Source organism: Fopius arisanus, unplaced genomic scaffold (genome assembly GCF_000806365.1).
Source record: "Fopius arisanus strain USDA-PBARC FA_bdor unplaced genomic scaffold, ASM80636v1 scaffold00309, whole genome shotgun sequence".
NCBI lineage: Eukaryota > Metazoa > Arthropoda > Insecta > Hymenoptera > Braconidae > Fopius > Fopius arisanus.
Window position 1 is genome coordinate 1 of NW_011888048.1, and position 24,918 is coordinate 24,918.

The following is a 24,918-nucleotide window of genomic DNA, read 5'->3' on the forward strand; positions in this document are numbered from 1 at the left end:
AATAAGAAAAAAAATTAATCTTTCTCATTATTAGTTTCTACTACTACTACTACTCATGATGATTTTGAAGACGAAATTTCGAAATCATGAATTAATTTGTTGTAATTATGATTATTGAGGTGATGTAAAAGAAAAAAATGCACCGCCAACAGAACGTCTGAAAATTGTAACAACTACGATTGTCAGCTATGACATATTAGATATTAGACATCAAATATTAGATATTAGATATCAGATATCATATGGCAGATATTCACAGTCAGATATCACATGGTGCATATCCCCCCCCGCACCCCCCGCAGATCCCAATGTCCAGAACCGGCCTTGTTTATCTACTCTTTTTTATCATAGTATGTGAAATACTCTGGTTTTGGATAACCGACCTCAGCTGCTTTGATGGCATCAAGGTCATCGAATACAGTTAGTTGACGAATTGTTAGATTCTCGATGGTTTTTAATTTATTATAATAATTTCGTGCTAATCCAATGATGTGAATATCTATTCTTTGGATATCTGCGGATTCATAGAGTAATTTATTACTAACTTTTCGCTGATAGTTAGAGTGAGCAGATCTGTATAAGAAAAGGGCAGCTCTAATACAGTCGCGTTCAAAAAGTCTGATTTTCTCCATATGATGAGCACTAATATTCCAAATTACTTGTGAACCATATGTGAGTAATGGTCTAATTAATAGGAGATAGCAAATTAGTTTAGCTTTTTTGTTAATATATTTGCTATGAAAGAGATTACCTAATATACGGAATCTTTTTTTAGCATTTTCTAATTGAGTATCTAAATGAATAGTACATCTAGCCAAATGGTCAATGTGAACGCCTAGGTATTTTACTGTATTATTATTTGGAATTGTTACTAATTCATTGAAATCAGGGTTAGTTGTTTGTATACTGAATTCTTTAATTTTTTTTATTTTTGTTACTGAACCAATAAAATCGCTTCGTTTTCTTATAACAATTATGTCACTTTTTTCTGGGCTCAATTTGAGATTCCACATGGAGTACATTTTATTTCCTTTATCAACTAGTCTTTCTAGTTTATTTTTTACTATTTCGATTTTTTTGTCAATTACATAAATTATGCGATCGTCTGCGAATGCTAGGGAATATGTTCCATTATTATTATTTAAATCGAATGAATTTATCATATGTGATGTAAAAATTGAGAACAGGATTGGAGAATTCACAGTTCCCTGTTGAAGTCCTTCTTTAATTATAAATTTTATACTAACGTTATCAAAATTTGTTACATGAAAGGATTTGTCTTTTATCATATTGTAGATAGTTTTGACTAAATGAATGGGAAATTCTTTTTTCAATAAGATATAGATGAGGCCATCTGTCCAAACTGAGTCGAATGCTTTTTCAAGATCTAATAAAGCTGCACCTGTGATTTTATTATCAATAAGTGCCTGACTAGTATCCGAGAGGAATTTGTTTATTGCATGTAACGTTGAGTGATTCGACCTGAAGCCGTATTGATTATCGGGTATAACATTATTTGTATGAGCATAATGAATAATGCTTTTGTTAATGATTATTTCGTAAATTTTACTGAAAGTAGTTGTTAGACTAATTGGTCTGTAACTAGCTGGATCAGTATTTTTTTTATTTTTTTTCAGTAATGGAATTACTAGGGCTGTTCTCATTATATTAGGGAAGTAGTTAATGTTAATTGCATTATTTAGTACGATTGTCAAATTAGTGATCATTTTTTTGGTGATATGTTTAATTATAACCGGTGGAATTTGATCAATTCCACTGGAGATTTTGTTAGGTAGACATTTAATAATATTTCCAACATTCGCAGGTGTGACAAAGTAGTTTTTCAATATTTTGTTATTGGGTTTATTCCATGTGGAATCACAATCATCATTAAATTTTACTAAGCAGTTAGCTTCTAAATTATTTTGTTGAATACTATTTAGAAAGTCTTTGACTTTATTGTCAATTAAAGACTTTAAACTAGTGTTGTTATTAAGATATCTTGGCGAATTAATCATCTGGTAATGAGCTCCAATTGTGTTAATAATATCGGATTGTTTTGTTATTATATAGTTGTCGTCAACCAACGGTATTTCATTTAGATCGCATTGAGATATTCTAAGCAGTTCTTCCTTATTCTTATTAATTTCGAGTTTTTTTATTTTTTCTTTATTTCTTGGTCTGAATATATTATTAATGGTTGGCATGAATTTTTCCGTATCTTTATAATGAATTTTTTTGTATATATTTTGCCAATGTTTGAGGACTGCTTGAGCAAATTCGTCTTCCAATTGCTTTTTAACTATTTCGATTGATGATTTGATTAATAAAATACTATTACTATTGCAGTTATTAGAATTGTTTCTGATCAGTGAATGATAGATAGTTAGTAATTTCGATTTTTTCTTACTTAATTGATTGATTTTTTTATTTGAATACTTAGAGATGTTCCCTTGGCTTTTTGCCTTTGGAACGATCTTTTCAATGGCTTCTTTAATTATTGTTGCTAAGTTATCGAGGTGATTATCGATTTCAAGAACCGTTAAATTACAATTTTTTGGTATTTCCGTCGTATAATTGTTTTCTAAATATTTATTGAATTTTTTCCATTTGGTATTCTTATATATAAATCTGGGTTTTTCTACGTTTTGGGTAGTTACAATGATGTTAGATATATTAATAGAAGCTAAAATGGCTTTGTGATCACTCGCATATATTTTGGTTTCCATCAAATCATTATCTAAATCAAAAAATTCAATTCTATTATCGGTTAGACAGAGATCTAAAAATGATTTTGCGTTATTATATGTGAATTCTTTAGGTGGGATTATTTTCAATTTATATTTGAATTCATTATCGATTTCCCATTGACGTAGATAGGTTCCTCTATCATTTGTTTTATGGTCGCCATATTGGGTATGTCTAGCATTCAAATCTCCTAAAATTATATAATAGTTTTTTGTATACATTAATTTTAATTCAGTAAAAAGTACATTTAGTTCCTTAATGAATATATCTTTCGAAGAGATTGTATTCGTTGCATAAATGTTAATTAAGAAAATATTGTTTTTATTAGAAGAAGTTAATTTAACTATGGTGTATTCTATCATTTGGTTATTTATTGACGATGGAAATGATATTTCTTTCATTTTAATTTTTTTATTGATAATAATGGCTGTTCCTCCTGAGAATAGAGCATTAGGCCTATCATTTCTAATGATTTCGTGATTGTTGAATTTAATTTCATGTTTGGCGGTTAATTTAGTTTCACATGCGTAATTGTTGAAAATCACAGTTGATATTATTATCATTGTGGCATGACATTGGGATCATCAGGACTTGGGGGTTTATTGAGGCCGAGATGGGCCATTATTATGGCTATATTAGCCGAATTATCGTTGACTGCTGTTGTTAGTCTGTTGACGTCAGCAGTTAAAGAGACAACTTTGTCGTTGATGGTTGACATTATGTTATTTTGAAGGGCCATTGCCCATGGTGGGGGATTGTAGTTATCCGTATTATTTGGTAGAGTATTTCCTATGTTATTGGTTACAATATTTTTATTATTAGAATTGGAATTATTATTTTTATTTTCATTTAATTTTTCTCTGATGCTATGTTCGTTTATTATAGCCATTGGTAATGATTGTATAGTTTTTGTTGTTTTTAATTTATCAGCATATGATATATGCGGAGTTACCAATTGGGATAATTGCTGAATTTTTAGTTGTTTTTTTTCTTCCATTATTTTTTTGTTATTTTTATGCATTTGAATGGCAATTTTATAATGCGCGCAGCCTTTGTAGCTGGCCGGGTGTCCTTGAAGACCGCAGTTAACGCATTTTAATAAGTTTTTATCGCAATTTTCGGGAAGATCGCATTTTCCGTATTCATGTGATTTTGCGCACTTAACACATTGATAATTTAATTTGCAATTAGAGCTACAGTGCCCAAATTTTTGGCAATTTTTACATTGGGAGGGTTGGTTTTTCTTCAGCACCTCCCAGGTTATTTTTTGGTAGTTAAATATTTGAATTTTTTTCAAATTCTTTATATTGCTGTGTGGTGTAGTTTGTACAATGAAATTGTGAATCGACGGATTCCTGGACGGAAGATCGATTACTTTAATGATTTCAACATCTTTAATGTTCATTTTTATTAATTTTTCACGAACTATTGCTTTATCTATTTTTCTTTTTATTCCCTTCATGACAAATGATTTTGGTTTTTCATTTTTTAAAGTATAGTGAAAATGTTTTATGTTTCTATTATTTAAAACTTCTAATATTTGTTTATAAGTATGTACATTATTAGCATGTATAGTTATAACAGTTTCATTATCTTCAGTTGGTGGCTCTTCATTTTCATTTTCATTTTCCTGATCAATTATATTTAGGTAAAAGGAGTCTGATCGGATTTGATTAAGGGTGAGAGTAGCGGCCAGTTCATCGAACTGAATATTGTAGGTGTATATAGGTGTAGGTTTTGGCGTACCTTTCTCATTGGCGTTTTTGGCGGGTTGATTGACCGCTGACGACTCACTTGTTTCATCAATTTTATTATTGCCAACTTCTTCATCGCTATCCTCATCTGATTCGATGTTTTTATCGTTGCTGTGTTGATGATAGGAGGTCATTAGCCCTTCAGTATCGCTTGACTCCGATGTGATGGCCTTGGAGGCTGTAGCAGGTGTTATCTGATGGGTCAGTGAAGTTCTTCTCCTTTTTGGTATATTAGGTTTAAGGGTTTTGATTCCTTGATTTTGAATATGTTTGTTAAAGGTTTCTGGCGTACCAAAATCTTTAATTAATTTTTTGTATTCCATGTTAATCCTTGGGGTTGTGAGATTAACAATTTTCACTGGTTTTGATGGATGATCTGGATCTTCAGTTTTCCTCTTACGATTTTTTTGTGGGAGTAGGAAACTTCTTCCTCTTCCTCTAGGAGCTGTGTTGGTGGATTGGGAGTCCATAGTTGATCTGGGATGCTGAGGCTGGACCAACGGAAATTGGCGGCCTTTGATCACCCTTAGAGAAGCTTTGCTATCTCAGGTTTTAATTTTAATTGGCGGATGTTTCACTCACTTACTTGTGTTTGTATTTACACATATTAATTATATTATTAATAATTAAGTTAAGTGATAGTAATTAAATTACTGTGATGACTGATGTGATCAATTTATTTGAGTATTACTGTACTTTGTGACTGCCAGTATCGAGATGTATACGGAGACGTCCGTTCGCTCTCGCTGCTAGTGGCAGACCCTGTGGAAACCTACCCTACTACTTTAGTGTATCAAAAGGGCTAGTACAGAGGACTTACCCTGACAAAGAGGGTTACAGTCAAGGAGTAGCTACAATTCAAGTAAGATTATTTTGTTTGGACAAGAGTTAATAATGAACTATGTCGACTAATAGAGATGGTAGTCGAGCAGAGCAATCTGAATTTGATTCGTATTCATTCACTACACGCGGAGTGAGAAGAAATTTATTCAATTCAGATGGAAACATTAATAGAAATGTTAATCTGCAACGGAGTTATAGGCAATCACTCCATCACAGTATGCTCACCGAGGATAATCAGCAGTAGGTTGAGGCCGACGTTCATCAGGAAAATGACGACGTTTTGCCAGATGAACTACCCGGAGCTGGATTAGCAAATAGTACGCGAAGGAGAGAATTAAGAGCTCTTTCCGGTAATAACGAAGGAACTGGACAACCTCGATTAGCGCATCCTTCACAAGAGGTGCCTGGGACACCTGCTGGGACCGATCAAGTTTACTGACCCCTGTGGTATTTCAAGACCGCTGCCATCTAGCGGGATCTCCCGTATCAGTCTGTCATTGCGCAATACCCTCACATTATTCATTACTTATAATTTATTTGAATAGAAGATATTATTACCCCAATTTGACCCTAATCATTTATATTTCAATATTAATTTAACTTATAGCATATTAATTATCTAATTTTCGGCCCTTTCATGCATAAATTTCACTACCACGCAACTACCACGCAACTACCACGCAACTACCACGCTATTTTGTGTCTACACCGTGCTCCCTAAATCGCCAGGACAGGGCAGATGCGGGCAGATTGGGTGTCATAACCTCTCTCAAACACTGCTCATCTTCTGGAGATAATCCATTTTCCTTCTCATCAATCGCCCTAAGTATTTCCTGATTGACATCATCTCCAAATTTTTTTTTTCTTCAATGTAAAACATTGGTGCTTGCTTAGCGGTTGTGCATCATAATTGTCCAATGAAAATTTGCGAGGTGCACTCCAGACATACTTGTTATCTGTACAGCTGATTAATTTCAGTTCTTTCACCCAGATAGCACAACGTACCGTTGTGTTTTCCAGAGTATGGCCGTACTGGTATCGTGCCTGCACCGTACTACCGCGAGATGGCGACGTACGTTCTGTAACGGACATGTGGGGATGTCCGTTAGGGATGACAAAACCCCCCCAATACCATCCATAAAATTTACGGGGATCATCGCGTCCAGGGGCACCGAGCCCCTGGTTTAGTTAGACTAGGAAATTAGGGTCTAGGGCTAGGGGGAAGGAACTAAAAGGCCGTGAAGAAGGGCCGAAAATTGAGCCATCCGGTCAGTCAAATAAAATATCACAAGTTCAATGGAAAATTGGCGTTCCGATTTAGGGGAAGCATGAGTTTAGGACTACGTTTGCGTTTACGTTTCTGTTTTTCGGTGGAAGGTCGGGGGGAATAAGTGCAACCCTTATTCGCCCCGGATTGCCAGGTTGCTTACGGGTTAGTGATTGAATTGACCTTTTGATAATTTTCGAAATTAGTAGAAAATCCTAAATTTTAGATTTACGGGTGAAGAAAGAAAGATTTTTAGTATTCATGCTCCCCGGGAAAAGTGATTAATAAGGCCCCGATCGCCCGTGAAATGAAAAGAGAAAATATGTTAGGATATTAAAGAAGAAAATAATAAGAGTTAGGGAATTAGACTAGCAATTCAAATTTGAATTGTCGCTAGAGGCGCCGTGCCGCAACTAGCAACTAACGCCAGCCAATCAGAGAGCGCCTGATTTTCGGCTGTGCGTGGCCCGTTGTTCATGGTGAGTCAGACAACACGTGTGGAACAAAAAGAATTAGTGAGGAATTACATGGGAAAAGTGAGGATTATGGTGAGGAAAGCACCAAGGAAGGAAAGGAAACCCCCAAAGGTGAGTTGGCATTCACAATTATTGTTTTTGGGCGACTATTCCACCGTTATTGTGGTTATTTCCACGACCTGTCGTGGCCTTGTCCGAGCCGGCCGCCCGGCTTCGGTTGATTTCTTTTCCATCCATTTTTGGGTGGATTTCGGAGGGTTTTTCTCTCTGCGGATGAATCCCCAAAATACTAGGGGCTCCTCTGATCATGTTGATGGGTAATTTCGAGGGAATTTCCCTCGTTTAGTGTGGTTTTTGAGTGAAAATAGGCCCCCGGTTTTGGCTAAATTTCATCTTCCATTTTAAGTGGCTTTCGAGGGAGTTTCTCCCTCGCTAATGAATCCCCAAAATACTAGGGGCTCCCCTGATCATGTTGATGGGTAATTTCGAGGGAATTTCCCTCGTTTAGTGTGGTTTTTGAGTGAAAATAGGCCCCGGTTTTGGCTAAATTTCATCTTCCATTTTAAGTGGCTTTCGAGGGAGTTTCTCCCTCGCTAATGAATCCCCAAAATACTAGGGGCTCCTCTGATCATGTTGGTGGGTAATTTCGTGGAAATTTCCCTCGTTTAGGGTGGTTTTTGAGCAAAAATAGGAGCCATGGTTTTGGCTGAATTTCATTCTCCATTTTAAATGATTTTCGAGAGAGTTTTTCCCTCGCTCATGAATCCCCAAAATACTAGGGGCTCCCCTGGCCACGCCAGTGGGCAGTTTTCCGGGAATCTACCAAAATTTTAAGGTGTAAGAGCCATTTTCAGGTGGGTGAATTTTCCACGGCCAGCGGTGGCCAGTGGCTTTCCCTCTCTCTCACTCTCTTCAGATCTGATCAGAGTGGGTTCGAGTCCGAGGAGTCGACACTTTTTTTTGTTGTTTTTTTTTCTTCTCTTTTCCCTTTTTTTTTAGTAGTTAAAAGTTTGCCGGCCCATCAGGTTGATAATGCTGGGGTAATCGAGGATCTCCCAGGAATTCCGGGAAATCACTGATTTCCCGGCGTGCTAAAATTAGGAATAAGGTATTATTCGCCGAGCGATAATTTTTGCAGGAAACATTTCGATGGTAACAAGGAGGGGCTACGCATAATAGATTTAATAATTAATTTTTGTAGTCGCATCTTTTTGGAATTGCCTCAGGATATTAGTTGAATAAATTACGTTTTTTGGAGACTTTATTTATCTTTCCTTTTTATTTGATTTACATGGTACTTTAATCCATGATTAGGCATGACCAAAATACCCCGTTTCCACCCAAGATCCACCCCTCTCTCCATCACCCGTACACTGAGCGAACCAGGACCGTTACCTTACGAAGCCTGATATTCCCTTTCTGTTCCCCTTTGGAAAAATGTGTTCTTTTGAGTTTACGAGGGTTAATAGAGGCAATCGAAATTAGTTGAGGTAGTTTTAGTGACCTTCCCGTTTCGTAATTCCGGCTAAAAATGACCTGGCGCCCATTTGATTTAATTTGAACAGGTTTGGTTAGGCTTTGGGGAAGTAGGGCGAAGGTGACGGGCATTTTCAAACCCCATACGAAACTGTCACGTTACAAATGGTGCCCAACGTGGGGCCTCGAGGGTTTTGGGCGAGCAAAAAGTTTCTTTTAACGGTTTTTCTCTTTTTTTGAGGCACATGAAATAGCCTTTTTGACAACATTATGGGGTTTTGGCGTAGTTTTTGCGTTTCGGCTGACCCCACTCAGTTTGGAATTTTCAATTGCGTCATGCCTCCGATTTCGTCACCGCAATTTTTCCGTCTTGCGAATTTACTACTATTCTCCAAACACCAGTTTGGCTGTAGGATATGCGTAGCCCTGTTACCAAGCGAATTTCTTTTGATGGAATTAAGAATGGATATAGAGAAATAATCCGGGACAAAAACAATGATGTCACCGGCCAAGAATTTCCGCATTGTTCGAATTTCCGATGGGATTATCGGTCAGAAATAAATCCCTATCCAGGTAAACAATAGGAATATTATTGACTGGCTTCGCATGGCAACAGCCGTGCGAATAAATTTAGTAAACGCTCCTTTTTTCTTTCTCACTGAAAAGTTTTTCGGTCGCTTTCGGACATCGGTCCATGGCAGAAGGGGGGCGATAGCCCCCCCAGTCCTGTGGTAGTTGATAACAGGAAGCCTCTGGCTTCTGAAAAGGATAGTTTGACTCCGACTACCACCGAAAGTGGCGGAGCTCTAGTAAGCTCAACATTAATTTTAGTGCGTTTACGGTCTCGAACTTTTAGTTCTTGGTTAGTTTTGAGTTCCGATAGCCAGTCTATCGGTTGATTTGCGTGATAACTGCGTTAGCAATTTAGTGAAGTGGAGTGCAAACGCATTAAGCGCGCCCCTACTGTTTTAGAACCTTTTTTTTTTGTTTCTATTGGACCCCGTTGCGTGATAGTGAAGAGTGATCATCACTACGCTATTGGATTACGACTTTGGCGACTAATTCGGACTTGGATTTTGGAACCATCGATCAGGTTTTTGAAAGTCAAATTACTCTCTCCAACTTCGGTTGGCATTTTTCCTTCTCCTTTCCCCCGATTGGAGAGATTATTGCGTATCAAAAACCACCAGCCATATATATATTTTTTTCTTTCTCTTTTTTTTTCCGTTTCTTCCTCGTATTTTTGTCGGCCAAATTCTTTGGGTGTGTTCCGCCAGGGAACAGTACAAGTCCAGTAATGGTGATTTCTAGTGTATTTGAAATCTGGTGACTAGGGAAGTTTACTGCTAAATCGTTTCACGTGTCTAGTAACAGTAAAAAACTAAAAAAAATGGTGTAGTCATGTAGATGTGTTTTTGTTCGTGTCCCGTTTCTTGAAATTTTAGTTTATTTGAAATGGATTTGACCGAAAGGCTAACGATAATTAATGACGCTACCGGACAGCGAGTCATAATTCGAGTTAAAGCAGAGATTGCTGCAAAAGCAAATTCAGGTAATTTACAACTAAAATAATAACTGGTTCAGGTAGTTTTATAGTTTATGAAGTGTTAATGAATCACATCCTATAATAATAGTATTCTTAACTTTCTCAAATCTTATTTTGTTAATAGATGCTGAATTCAGGGCTCGATTAACACGAAATGTTCTTGAAAGCAAGAATAGCCAGTCATCAAACACGCAATTGGTTGAGTTGACATTGGAAGAGAACGCTGAAAGATTCACTCTTCATGTTTCACCATTAGATTACAAACGAGCTCAAACAGGTAAATGAAAACTGAGTGAAAATAATCTTATAATAAATAAAGTCTTAAATCGAAGTATTTCTATACGAAGTATTTCTATTCAATTGTTCCCATTTTGAAAACATCCTGACAAAGAAGTTTCAAATAAAATTGTTTTTGAAATTACTGTTGGCGTTACCCCTAAATTTCCACAATTAATCAATTTTCAAAAGGTGTAAACAATGTTATTTATTCAATGTATGTTATTTATCTCCATTTTTAATACAGATGTATTGTCTGCTACCCAATTGTTGCAAAACTTTAAAAATACGGTTCATAAGCAACCGCGAAACGCATTGTCGACGAGTGAGTCAATGGACAACATGACGATGAATGGAGTAGAATCGATGCAACTCGAAATTTTTGATGAGGAGGAGAATCATCTCTACACCCTACAAGTGTCTCCAGCAGAACACAAACATCCGTGGGCAGAGGCGATACTGCTACACGGCGCGTCCCCAGGTGGCGGATAGGGGAGTGCTCGTCGACCCCTCGAGGGAGACGGGTAGGGGCGAATTAAAAACCGCCCCCGCGGACCAAACACAAACCCTACGATGGCTATGGATCTCATAAAGCCACCTTCGTTTACGGTGCAGGGGAGGGATACCCCAGTACAGGCGGCAGGGAGTGGGCAAGCAGGCCCCCTGTCGTCTTCATCCAGCGACTGCAGCACTCTGGAGATTGGCCACTTGGCCTCCAGTGTGTCCAAAGTGACAAGTGGGGTAAGAACTGGTGGAACAGCCAAGGTGAATCCGGATCTTGCAGGCCCATCTCAGAGCAAGCTGAGTCAGTCCCAGGTACAGTCGGACATACAGTGGAAACAAGTCTTCAAAAAGCTTGAGGGGCTGGTCTTTGGACTCCACGACATTGTGCAACCGAAGACTAATGTCCATCGTAAAATAAAAAGCATGGTCACGACGATCTGCAGCACATTTCGAAGGCTCAAAGAGCTAGAGGCGAAGCAGGAAAGGAAGCTGCAGGTGGCTCCGGATTCGCCCCGAGAAATGGCAGCATTGCCACATATTCGGACGAGACTGGACTCGGAGACCACCATAAAGGACACCGACGCAAAGGATGAACGCGACATCCGGAAAGGACTACGTCGGAAAAGATCGAAGGAGTCGCCGGGCACCCCTAGCCAAGCGGTCAAGAAAACGAGGCAGCAGATCCCGGCCGGATCGTCAGCGCCAACACCGACCCCACTTCGCAGAAGCCCAGCGCAACCGGAGTGGGTAGTAGTGACGGGGAGAAAACGGCCTCAGACTAAGCCTGACGGCAAGAAGGCGGATAGGAGCGGGAACAAGCAGCAGAGCAAGGCCCGCCGGGTGCAAGTAAGGCCCGACGCTGTGATCATACGCCCCACGGATAAGTCACGATACTGTGATATTCTCCGCCGCGTTAAGAAGGAGGTGCCAGAGGACCGAGCAGGCTGCGTGCAGAGCATCCGTCGCACAACTTCGGGAGATATGCTGCTCACGCTGCATAAGAAGACCTCGGACGGAGCTACCCTACTTAGGACAGTGATTGCTGACCTCCTGGGCGATGAAGCGCAGGTGATTAGTAAGGAGCCCCATGAAGACCTCGAAATAAGGGACCTGGATGAGGTCACCACCAAAGAGGAGGCGTTGGAAGCTCTACGTGCCCTAGCTGGGGAGGACTTGCAGATTGAGCCAACAGCGATCAAATCTATGCGGAAGGCTTTCAGGGGTACCCAGACGGCAGTCATGGCGCTACCTTCACGGGCAGCGAAAAAATGCTGGGGGAGCACTCGAAAATCAAGATCGGCTGGGTTAACTGCCGTATCGTGAAGATGGACAGACCACTGAAGTGCTTTAGGTGTTGGCACTACGGGCACCTTGCGGCTCAGTGCAAGAGCTCGACGGACAGATCCAGACTCTGCGTCAAATGCGCTGAGCCCGGCCACAAGGCTGCAGAGTGCGCCAAGGCGCCCAGTTGTGCGGTTTGCAGTGAAGCGGGAGAGAATGCCAATCTTGACCACATTGCAGGCAGCAGCAGATGCCCGGCGCGGAGGTCGGCTGCCCAGAAGGGTGCAAACAGGAAGCGATGAGAGTACTCCAGATTAACCTGAATCACTGTGAGGCCGCCCATGACCTCTTGAGTCAGACAGTGCGGGAATTGGAGATCGATATGGCGTGCATCTCGGAACCGTACCGGCAGTTTGAACTGGACTGCTGGGCTTTCGATTCAACGCGTAGAGCTGCAGTGTGGAACTGCGGAGGCAAGCCCATCTTGGCCTCCAACAAGGACAGGGAGCGGGGCTTCGTGAGGGCTGTGGCAGCTGGCGTACATGCATACAGCTGCTACGCCCCGCCGAGCCTCACCATAGACGAATTCACTTCCTTCCTCGACTGACTGACCAGCGACGTGAAGCAGCACTCTCCCGTGGCAGCAGCGGGAGACTTCAACGCCTGGGCAGTCGATTGGGGTAGTAGGGAAACCAACTCTAGGGGTTATGCGCTTCTGGAATCCATGGCACACCTGAACCTGGTACTGCTCAATAACGGGGAAGAACCAACATTCAACAGAGGAAGGGTATGCTCAAACGTGGACCTCACTTTCGTGAGTAGCAGCCTCGCAAGGGGGAACTGCTCATGGGAAGTGAGTGACGCATACACCGCCAGCGACCATCGTGCCCTGGTCTGGGAGATCACGTGCGACCAGGTACTGAGACCAGCACCGACGAGGAGCTGCTCTACCGGGTGGAAGACGAGTGAGTATGATCATAACACCTTTGTAGCGGGCCTGGAGAGAAGACCATCCAGAGGAAGCGATGCGACGGAGATGACAACGGACATCATGCAGGCTCTCCCAGACCTCTTTCTTGAGGCCTACAGTGCTTGTCTCACCGAAGGAACATTCCCTGTCCGCTGGAAAAGGCAGAGGTTGGTGCTGCTCGCAAAGGGGAAGAAACCTCCGGACGACCCGGCATCATATCGACCCCTCTGCATGCTGGACACGGCAGGGAAGATCCTGGAGAGGATCATCCACAGACGGATTGAAGCTATAGTTGACCCGCTACTGGCAGACAATCAGCACGGATTCCGCCGCGGGAAGTCAACCCTCGGGGCCATCGACGCGGTCGTATCGACAGCTAGGAATGCGATCGCGGGGGCACGATGGAACAGGGGAGCTAAAAAGTATTGTCTGGTGGTGACACTCGACATACGTAATGCATTTAACTCGGCCAGATGGAGCTGCATCATGGCCGCCCTGCAGCATTTCGGAGTTCCGGAGTACCTTCGAAGGATCGTGGGTGATTACTTCTGCAACAGAGTATTAGTATATGATACACAGGAGGGTCCCAAGGACCACAGGGTCACTGGTGGGGTCCCGCAGGGCTCCGTGCTGGGTCCCCTCCTGTGGAATACCATGTATGATGGACTGTTGAGGCTAGCTGTCCCGCAGGGGGTGAGACTGGTGGCGTTCGCGGACGACGTGGCGCTCGTGATCGTCGGGAAACAGCTGGAGAGCATCCGCCTTGCGTTCGAAAGGGCGTACGAGGCAATACACCGGTGGATGGGAGAAGTTGGGCTGCAATTGGCCGAGCATAAGACTGAGGCGGTACTGATCTCGGGCCGGAGGACCTTGGAGACAATCCAGCTGCGGGTCGGTGACTTCGTCATCACCTCGGGGCCGTTTCTACGCTACCTCGGAGTGATGATCGACGCCCGGCTCAATTTCAAACAGCACGTGGTATACTCCACGACCAAGGCCTCCGGTGTCCGTGCTGCGCTGTCCCGGCTAATGCCTAATGTTGGTGGACCAGGCCAGAGGAGAAGGGCACTGTTGACGTCGGTGAGCACATCGGTGTTAACGTATAGCATCGCCATCTGGGGGGATATCCTGAGAAGGCAAGAGACACGGCGCAGGATGGCGGCGGACTACAGGCTCAGCGCGCTTAGGGTGGCCTGTGCCTACCGAACAGTCTCGGACGATGCAATAGGGGTCATTGCGGGGATGATCCCGCTGGAAATACTGGCGGAGGAGAGGTGGCTCCTCTATCGAGCGCGGGAACGAGCTCTGGCTTCCCCACATGGCTCACCGGAGGGAAGCGTGTCGGCGACGGAGTCGGCGGGTGCGACGAGGCGGCGGAGTCTCGTTACCTGGCAGACGAAGTGGAGTAACTCTCGGAAGGGCAGATAGACCTATCGGCTCATCTCAGATGTGGACGCATGGGTTGGAAGGCGGCACGGCGAGGTAAATTTCTATCTCACGCAGTTGCTGACAGGGCACGGCTGTTTCCGGGCGTACCTGCACAGGTTTGGGCACGAAAACTCACCTGACTGCCCGACCTGTCCAGGTGCGGTCGAGGATGCCGAACATGTGTTTTTCGCTTGCCCTCAGTTCGCCTACCACCGCGAACAGTGGGTGAGAGTGGTTGGCACGGCGACCCCACCCGAGAGGCTGGTGGAGGCTATAATTAGTGAGGCATCTATATGGGCGGCTACCAGTGACTTCGCGGCGGCGGTTACGCGGGAACTCCGCCTTGACGAGCTGCGCAGGAGAAAGGCGGACGTGGCAGGTAGGTGAAAGAATCTGCTACTTCTTTTCCTTCTTTTGTATTGAGACTTTGCAGCTGAGGGGGGCCTGATAACAGACTCCTGGTGGGGCGCGCCAGCCGCTGGCGACAGTAAGAGGGAGCCTTCGGAGGCCCCGACCCAGGCACGTGTAGGATTCCTGCTGTGGGAATGATTAGCTCACCCCCGTGAAGTAACGCCAAGCGGCGGTCCCACGGGGGGCACAATGAGTGTGAGCAGAGGGTGTTTTTTAGTCGGTAACAGTTGCACTTTAGCCGAGCTCATGGCCTTCGGGTCTGAGATCTCGTGGTCGCTCCATCCAGACCAGGCTGAATCCGACACACCGGGCCCGACCATCTGGGCCTGACGGGGTATAAAACCTTTTTTTTCCCCTCTATAAAAAAAAAAAAAAAAAAAAAAGCAGAACACAAACATGCTACCCAGGGTATGCTAAATATAATCATTAGTTACTCATTCGTTACTCATATATGGTTGTTCACTAGTGACTTTGTTCAACTACGGAGTAAGAATTCGTTGATTATAAATGTATTCTTTGTTCATTCTGCTAATTGCTCAGAAATCTGTATATCCTTCAGCAGGCTCCTTTTATTCATTTATAAAATATTTTCCTTGAAATTATAGGATAATTTACTTTGGAATTTAACTTTGGAAATTAATTTTAAATGATGAATTTCTAAACGCGAAATACAAATATTAGTGAGGAAAATAATAAGGAACGGCGAATTTCCCTGCCCATGGGCTCCAATTTCAGTTGTAATTCTACAAGAAAGTAGAAAACGATAAAGAGCTTTCGCAAATGAATTAACAGAGATGAAGAAAATAGTTGGTTCACTCGACGAAGCATGCATCAAAAATAGACGTTTAACCTCGAATTTTTTTTTTGAAGACAGTGCCTATGCAAGATATCAGTTGGCAACGCATAAACACAATTTGAAAATGAGGGGAACAGTGGAGACTTCGGAAAATAATGACCAGTTGACTGATCAGAATCATTTTCCTGACAATGATGATTGTGATTATGATAACAGCCAAAATGAAACCATGGTTGTGCCACAGAGAGAAAGAGGTAGTTTTTCAATTGGATATTTGTCATCCTAAATTTTTTTTGGCAGTTCCAAAATTTTTTTTTTTACATAAATGGAATTTGATAATAATAATTGTTGTCAAATCGTACAGGCAAGTTCACGCATCGATGAAGTAATGAGCAGACCCTACTGTTATTATCTTTGTATAAAAAACAGAGCAGTAAGCTAGACAATGGAATTATGACAGGTAGACATTTTTGGACGATTATTGTTGACGGATTGAAAAGAAAAGGACATGTGGTAACAATGGTCCAGTGCACTACAAAGATGGATAGTTTAAAGAGAAACTATAAGAAAATAAAAGACCACAATGCATGTAGTGGCAATGACAGAAAATCCTGTGATTACTATGATGTAAGTAGCAATAAAAGTAAGACTAATAAAATCTCTCAATTCCATTGATTCCAGTCTACCTCAGGATCCAACACTCCTATGAAAGATATGCCAGACTCAGATGACAATCCGGAAAATAGTTAGTATTGTCTGGATATTCTGGTAGATATAGCTTTTCGTAATTTTATCTTCGATAATATTCCTAACGGCCAGCTCGAGGAGATGAAAGACACGACGAAGGATCTGGCTGGTGATTGCAAAGGGCTTTACAAAATGTGACGAGGCAGAATGTTGCGCCCCCCCCCCCTGCCCCCTAATTAATACATGTTATTTTTGATAGGTTAAGTTAGGTTTAAGTAATCTTTTTCGCCACCGTTGGGCAACCCATCTCCAGATACTCCTAACCCCCTCCCCGTTTTCTCTCCCCCTGGCACTCACGCATCAAGGAAGAGGATCCCACGTGACCCGGGAAGAAAGAGATACCCCTCGAGCGAGCCCCTGGATGAGAACAAGAAGGACACCCGATGACCCCGCCAAAAATCAGGGAAGAAGAGGTGAGGATGATTGGCAGACTTCACTCGTGCCACCGCTGCCCCACGAGTCACTGCCCCAGAATTAAGAATTAAGAAGGATACTGTGAAGGACTAAACTTTGTGTCAAGAGTATATAGAGTGAAAGATACTGTGGAGAATATTGTGTGTGAGAAGAACTATTGAGAAAATGACTAAACCGTGTGAAAGAAAGAGTGTTGAAGAGAGAGTTTGGAAGGAGAAGGAGAGAACTTGCGGGGAAGGACATTTCTTGAAGGAGAATTGTATGGATTGTGTGGAGCACTTTTTGGAGAACATCTATCCGGACCGAGCGAGGAGAGAGAAGGAAGGAAGGAGGATAAACCCCGAGGAAGAGAATTTTGGAGACACCATTCCCCGTGAGTGCCCCATTTTTATTCCCTGCCCCAACGAATTTCCCTGCCCGTGTTAATTTCCCCCCAACGGTGAGCCTCCAGTAAATTCATTTTAGTTGTAAATTAAGCCCCCTTTTAATTGTTACCTTTTCAGTCGGCCCCCCTCACTTCTCCCCCTCTTTCCAGAGTTAGAGTCACCCCTTCTTTTTATTATATTATTTCGCGTAGCCGCAAGTGAGTTGGCCTTACCCCCCACCCTCGAGTTATATTAGTTAAAAGGCCCGGATTATTTTGATGTAATAGTTTGTAAAAAGAGTAGAATACAGATAGTCAATTTATAAATCCCCCCGAGTAATTATTGAGAATCCCCTCCCTCTTATTATTTCAGGTCCTCCCATAAATTATAATAAATTTCCCTTTCATTTTTCAGATTATCGTAAATTCCCCAATATCGTGCCTTCGCCGGGAATTATTATATTTTAATTCCCCGGCCAAGGTCACAAAAATTACAAAAAATTATCATTACGTTTCCTCACTCCCCTAATTAATTAACATCAATTAATGAATAATTATTTCTTTCACATGTGTATCTAGTTTTCATTATAATGATTTCTGATGATTTAGAGTCTCGTATGAATCTCATATGAAAAATTTAAGTCTGTCAATCTTGTCTCTCATTTATAATTTTTTAAAATTTCTTTTACCTGTCCTCGAAATAGTTTTATTATTATTTTTTCTCAGTGTTTCCCAATTATTTCCGTTAACGGGGCCTAATTAATTAGCAATGGCCCGTATATTGTTGAATCGCTGTCACTTACATTATAAAATTAAAAGAAGAATTTATTTGTTATTATTAAAATGATGATAAAACGCTGTCGGTTGGGTGTGTGAGCACTTTGAGTTTCCCCCCGTGTGCGCATTTATTAATCAATCGTAATGATTTTATTCAAATCATTCATGAACTTGTGTTTCAATCATTGTAGCGCACAATTTGTTTTTTCTTTTTTTGCGTGATTTTTTAATAGTTATTTTGCCGAAGTGACATTCAATCATTGAATTTATTTTGTTTTTTAGAATTTTGTTTTGAGTTTTTTCATTAATTATTGAGTGATTAATGATTAAATGTGAGAATTTTTTTTTAGATAGAACATTCGATTGAATTGGTGAATCATATTACCCTTTTAAATCGGAAAATTAATTAAAGTTTGTCTCGATAATTTGATAAAAATTAATGATTCATTTTGAAATAAGATATATCAGTATATTCGGGCATTGTGTCGTACAAGAATAATATAAGCACGTTAATTGAATATGTAGAGAAAAATAATACGGCCGTATCGTGGGGATGTTTTTCCCAAAAACTTACGTGGTTCGTGTTGTAAGCCTATTTATTATTGAAAGCCCGTAGTAGAGAGAGTGCGGATGAAATATCAATATTAAAAAGAAAACAAAATAATGAGACGATTACCCCTCTCGATCCCTGTTTCCTCTCCTGAACGATGTTATAAAAAAGAGGACAAAGAGATAAGAAAAAAAAAGAAACTTATTGTTCGTTTTTCATTGTAAGAGAAATAATTATTATTGGTTTTGACTTTAAGTAATTAATTAATGAGATTATAAAAACCCATTGGGCACTTATTAACTGCGTCACATGTAAACAAAGAAAGAGCATGTAAACGAATGATTGAGAAATCATGAAGACAATTGTTAAACGAATAATTGAGAAATCACGAAGACAATTGTTAAAGTGTGAACAAGCTAATGAAATTGATTATTGATGTTCGATTTATCCATTGGTGAAAATTTTAATTTCATTTTCTATTTTAATGTTACATCCGCAAGGTTCACATTTACTCCCTCCGTGTGTACACATTATATGAACATTGTACATACGGAGATCGAACACTATTATCTAATCACAAAATATAATTTTCAAAGTATAAAAAAAAAACATGATTACACGTTACCTTCGCACACATGACAAAAAAAAAAGAAATCGAAATAAAGTGTCCGTCTGTTGAAACAAACACAAAACCAATGCCTTTATCAATTTTTTTCAGCTGGTGTAAGTCAGACATCTCTATTAATGTAATTTGTCAAGGGTTCTCTTTTGAGTCCACCTTGTCCTTGCAATTCATCATTGGAGTGGTTCAGCATTTTCATCTATATTATCTGGTATGATGATGGGATATTCGAAGGTATCTTCATTTTTTATGCATATGTTGTGCAATATACAAACGGCCAGTATATAATACGGAATCAAATCAGTTCGTTTCATAGGTAGTTTATCCAAAAAATATCTCCAACGTGTTTTCAGACGTCCATCATTCCGATACGGTGTAATTAATTTTTTTTGCAAAGTGTACGCAGAGTCACCCAAAAGGTGAGTGTCTTCCGGAAAATACTCCTCCGCATACCTTTGTTGTATGCCAGAGTATTTGAATCCACGCATATCGTGGACCGACCCAGGGAGACCTGCGCAGCAGTGGATAAATTCTAATTTATCATTACATACCACCTGTATGACAAACAAACATTAATTATAACAGTGTATTTACGCAAGTCAAATTCATAATGAAGGTCATTCCAAAAATCACTTATCGATCATTTTTATTACTGAAAATCCCGTGGGGTAAACAAATTTTTTTTTCATTGACAATTTTTTCCATTAAAAATATTATATTTCTTTGTTTCAGATCGTGTGGAAGTTTCATGCGAAATGATTGACTTGTAATTTCATGAATGACCCATATATTGTCTATAGTTATGAGAATTGATCGAGTACTTGTAATTGTAGTGAGTGATGTCCTTTGCGATTGATGTAGGCCTGAGGATCTGTGTTTGGTGCTGCAATGTTTATATGAGTGCCATCTACTACCCCTATAACTCCAGGAAATTTGTACCATTGTTCAATCCGCATGGCGGTTTCCAAAGCCTCCCTATGAGACGGCCATCGAATAAAATACGTTCTCATTTTACAAAGAGCCTTGACAACTCTTTTTACGGCACGCCGAGCAGTCGCCTTACCCACTCCAAATTTTGTTGTCACTGATCTGGATGAAAAACAAAAAAAAATGGATAAAATCAAATAATATTCGTTCGGAAGCGGATTGTTTTTTTGCACGAACCTATAAGAATCCGGAGTTCCTAGTACATATAACGTAATGTACAATCGCTTTTCTGGATTTATTGTTACTCCTCCAAACTCGCGTAATTCTCCTTCTACATCTGGTCTCATTAAAAAAAGTAAATACTCAAAAGTAGTGCGATTCATGCTGTGAACAAATAAAATTTCAGTTATATTATTCTTGGTAGGAACGATTCGTGATAATATAATTCAATTACCGAAAGTGTTCTTTAAATTCCACGTTCGTGTACCTGACAATAACTGTCTCAACGAAATTTTGAATACGAGGAATCCTTCGACGATTACCATTGTCAAGAATGAGTTCTTCCAGATCATCAAGTGTACCGTCACTGTCATTACTACTACTGGACGATGTGAAAACATCATCCAATAGCATGAAATTTCTCAAATTATCCATTATGATTGTATAATTAACGTTCAATTAAATGCGTCAATATTTGACACTGATGTCTAGTCAACTTTTAGGTTACGTACGGACTGTGGCTCCAATTTATTGTATAATTTATTTTTAATAATAAACACTTCCAAAATATTCTCACAGACACATAATGCTCCCTGGGAGTAAATATAATTACCATGTCAACAGTTAAATTAATATAAGTCTTCGAGTTTGTTTATTATAAGACAGTAAGAACGCACGCACTACACTTTATTTTTATTACTGTTACTAGACACGTGAAACGATTTTCCAGTAAACTTCCCTCGTCACCAGATTTCAAATACACTAGAATTCACTATTACAGGACTGTCGCAGTTCCCCGGCGGAACATACCCTTTACCTTCTTTTTATAGTTTTTTTTTGCTATCATAAGGGATGGGCGGTGGAAAGAAAACTCCGCCCACCGAACCCTCTGCTCTTAACGAGCAGTCTCCGGATAGTCCGGCTACTCCACCGACAGAGAACCCCTCCTCGGTTGACTTATCGGGTACAGGGCCGTCCGGCCTTGCCGACCCGGTCCACCGATCCGTCCAAACAGACGGGGAAGGTGGCTATAACCTCGAACCCCCAAAGGTTCGCAAAACCAGGAAAACTTCCGCAGTAACCAAACCCAAGGTTAAGGTCACACGCTGCGGCTCCGCCAATAGTAACACGGTTTCCGACGTCTCCGACGCGGCTTCGATCTCCTCGGTTTCCAGCCGAGGCTCTCTTCGTGGTGATGGTCTAGGAGACCCTACCACGTTCCGGGATCAAGGCGACGACCCGGCACCTGCGGACCCGAACCCTCAGCTAGGGGCGTATGTCCCCGGATGGGTCCGTTATTCAGCATATCCAGGGTATGCTGGTTTCGGAGGACAACCACCTCCTCCGCACTTCCCAGGGGTTGACCCCCGGGTTTTTCCCCAGAATCCGTGGATTCAAGGGCACACTCCCTTTTTACAAGGGCATTATCCTTCCGCTGACCCGGAAGGCCGATCTCAAATTAGACGACCTCCCCATATGGAGTATCAAGATTATCGAGCCTCAGGGCGCGACATTCCTGCGGAGAGATACTCTCCGCCAGGCACAAGTCCACCCGCTCAGGGTCGGTCCCATCCTGCCACGGGTGATCTCCCTCGGTCTCCTAGGGAACAACCGCGTACTCGACGGACCGTCCACGCCGATCCGGGATTCAACCTCTCTGATGAGGAGACCGGTTTCCGAGTCAGGGCCGAAGGGTTTCTAACTTCGGCCTCAATACTGCAATCCATGAAAAAGTGGGATGCAAAATTCTCCGGTCTTCCCCATGAAGATGTGGAGCTTTTCTTGTCCAGAATTGAGGAAGGTAGATCCTTCATGCCAATCTCTGATGACAAGCTAATTGGAGGAATCCCCTTCCTCCTCTCCGGGCCAGCTTTGACCTGGTATCGTGGCCACTGCCATGAATTTCGGACTTGGGAACAGGTCCGGGAAACCTTCCGCTGTACGTTCACTGATCCGGACTATCAGACGGCCATTCGCGAAGAATTAGCCTTGCGCACTCAGGCGGACGATGAGTCCGTCAATCATTATTTCGCCTGCATTCGCGGTTATTATACGCGTATTGTTCCAGTAGTGAGCGAACTGGATCGAGTGGTGCAAACCCACCGAAAACTCCTTCCAATCCTTCAGGTTGGCGTTTCTCTCCGGGACGATATGACCATGGAGGAGCTCGAGAAAGCAGCAAAGCGCCTCGAGAAAATCTACGAAAAATCGGCAGCTCGTCGCCCACCTCCAAAACCGGAGCATTCCATTTGCCCGAGTTTGCCCTATAAACCTACTCGTCCTCCCGGACGCATCTCTTTTCGACGACCTCTTCCGACGTCGCGACCTCCATCCGCCAGGATGGTTTCTTTTGACGAAGACTCACAGACTCCGGAGGAGGACTCCCAAGGGTATTACGACGAAGGATACCTGGCGGCGGACGCGGTCTCGCACCATTCTCAACCTCCCCGGATCCAGAATCACAATCCAGCTAGACCTCTAGCTTGGCAATCCGGCATGCAGCTGCGACCTCGCTCTCATGAGAGGCACGCTCATAGCCCGGCTCCTCACCCTTCGAGACGGACAGGTAACAACCCACCTTCCGCTCCCGCTCCATCCGCAGCTCGAGCTGCCGGTGGCCCACTGGAGGCAACCTCACCTCCAGCTCCACGTCCACCCCCCGGCGGGGTAGAATGTTGGAATTGTCGTGGACGAGGACATCGTCACCGTGAGTGTCCCGAACCGCGTAGGGTTTTCTGTTACCGGTGCAGATTATCGGGTGTTACCACTCAAAATTGCCCGCACTGCAATACAATCCATCCGGGAAACGGAGTCCGAGGCACGTGAATCCGGCACCCGTACCTCCTCGTCAGCTTGACTTTACGCCGGCTATTCACCCTGACGCTACGCGCCTCCACCCCGCACCGCAGGTGACACCCGCGGAGGGGCTTTCTCTTCCACAACTCCCAGTTGTGGCTCTTTTTCCCGACCCTTCGGGAGCCTCTACTAGGCTAACACCCGAGCCCATGCCTCCGAACAGCGTTGTGCTCCACGCTGCCTCGGAAAATATTCCTCGAGCATTCCACGTCGATATCATTATCCGTGGCTTTAGGGTAAGAGCCCTCATAGATTCGGGGGCTACTAAATCTTTCGCCGGTATGGCGGGCATTCTCCTTTTCGAAAAGGCAAATATTCCGCTGCTGGAAGTGCCTGCGAAGCAGGTTATTACAGCTGGCGGCCAAGTCGAACTTGTCCGACACGCGGCGGCCTGCATTGCAGACCTCGCCGGCCGCGATACTCCGCTCACCGCGTTTATTATGCCAACTCTCTCCGAGGACTTCATCATTGGGATGGACTTCTTGGTCACTGCTAGGATTGTGATCGACTTTTTCGAACAAACCTGACATTATAGGGATAAACCGCATGAGCGTTTCCGATTCACCCCGGTGAATTCGGCTCTACGACTTACCATGTGTTGTGGCCTAAGAACCATCGAGCAATCGCAGGAGGCCCAACTCCATGCGTTCCTCGATCAAAACCTTCCAAAGCGAGAAGGTAAATTAGGAGTCACGACTCTTGCGTCCCATCGAATAGATGTTAACGGCCATCCTCCTATCCGGCAGCGGCCGTACCACACGACTCCCGCAATCCGGGAAATCATGTGGAAGGAGGTTAAAGAAATGCTCGATAACGACGTTATCGTTCTCTCGCAAAGCGAGGGGTGCAATGCGATAGTCATGGTGAAAAAACCAAATGGCAAATATCGATTTTGTATCGACTTTCGTAAGGTGAACGCCGTCACCAAGAAAGACGCTTATCCGATCCCAAACATGACCAGCATCCTGGACGAATTGCGCCAGGCCCATTACATCACTACGCTCAACCTAAGTCAGGCGTATTTCCAGATTCCTCTGAACTCCGACTCCAGGGAGATCACAGCTTTTGTGGTCCCTGGCCGTGGTGCTTACCACTTTCTCCGTATGTCATACGGTCTAACCAACGCTCCAGCAACTTTCCAGCGTCTGTTGGATAGGTTGATTGGCCAAGAAATTTACCCGCAAGTCTTCGTGTACCTCGATGATATTATCATCGTCTCCGAGACATTCGAGAAACATCTCGAGTTACTCGGCCGTGTCCTAGATAGGATCAAAACCGCCGGCCTCACTATTAACAGGGAGAAAAGCGAGTTTTGCTGTTCCCAGGTGAAATACTTGGGTCTTTTTAGTCAATAGCTCCGGTCTCCAAGTAGACCCGGACAAAATCGCCCCTGTTCTCGAATTTCCGCCTTCACGAAATTTGAAACAGCTAAGGCGCTTCCTCGGGATGGCCTCCTGGTACCGCAGGTTCATCCCGTAATTCGCGCCTATCGCGGAACCCTTAACTCGACTGACTCGCAAGAATCAGTCGTGGGAGTGGAAGGACGTCCACGACCTCGCGTTCAATACATTGAAGGCGCATCTAACTTCGTCACTGACGTTAGCCTGTCCCGATTGCGGGTTACCGTTTTCCCTTCAGACTGATGCCAGTACTGTCGGGCTAGGCG

The 24,918-nt window shown here is 42.7% G+C and overlaps 1 protein-coding gene across 1 annotated transcript; it reads right to left on the reverse strand.

The window, feature by feature from the left end:
- Positions 1 to 19,423: 19,423 nt before the first annotated feature.
- On the reverse strand, positions 19,424 to 20,810 carry LOC105272812 (putative nuclease HARBI1). Its single transcript, XM_011315036.1, has 4 exons — positions 20,632 to 20,810; positions 20,415 to 20,561; positions 20,072 to 20,339; positions 19,424 to 19,804 (listed from the first exon to the last, which is right to left on the reverse strand). The coding sequence occupies exons 1-4, from the start codon at positions 20,808 to 20,810 to the stop codon at positions 19,424 to 19,426; spliced, it is 975 nt and encodes a 324-aa protein (XP_011313338.1).
- Positions 20,811 to 24,918: the final 4,108 nt, after the last annotated feature.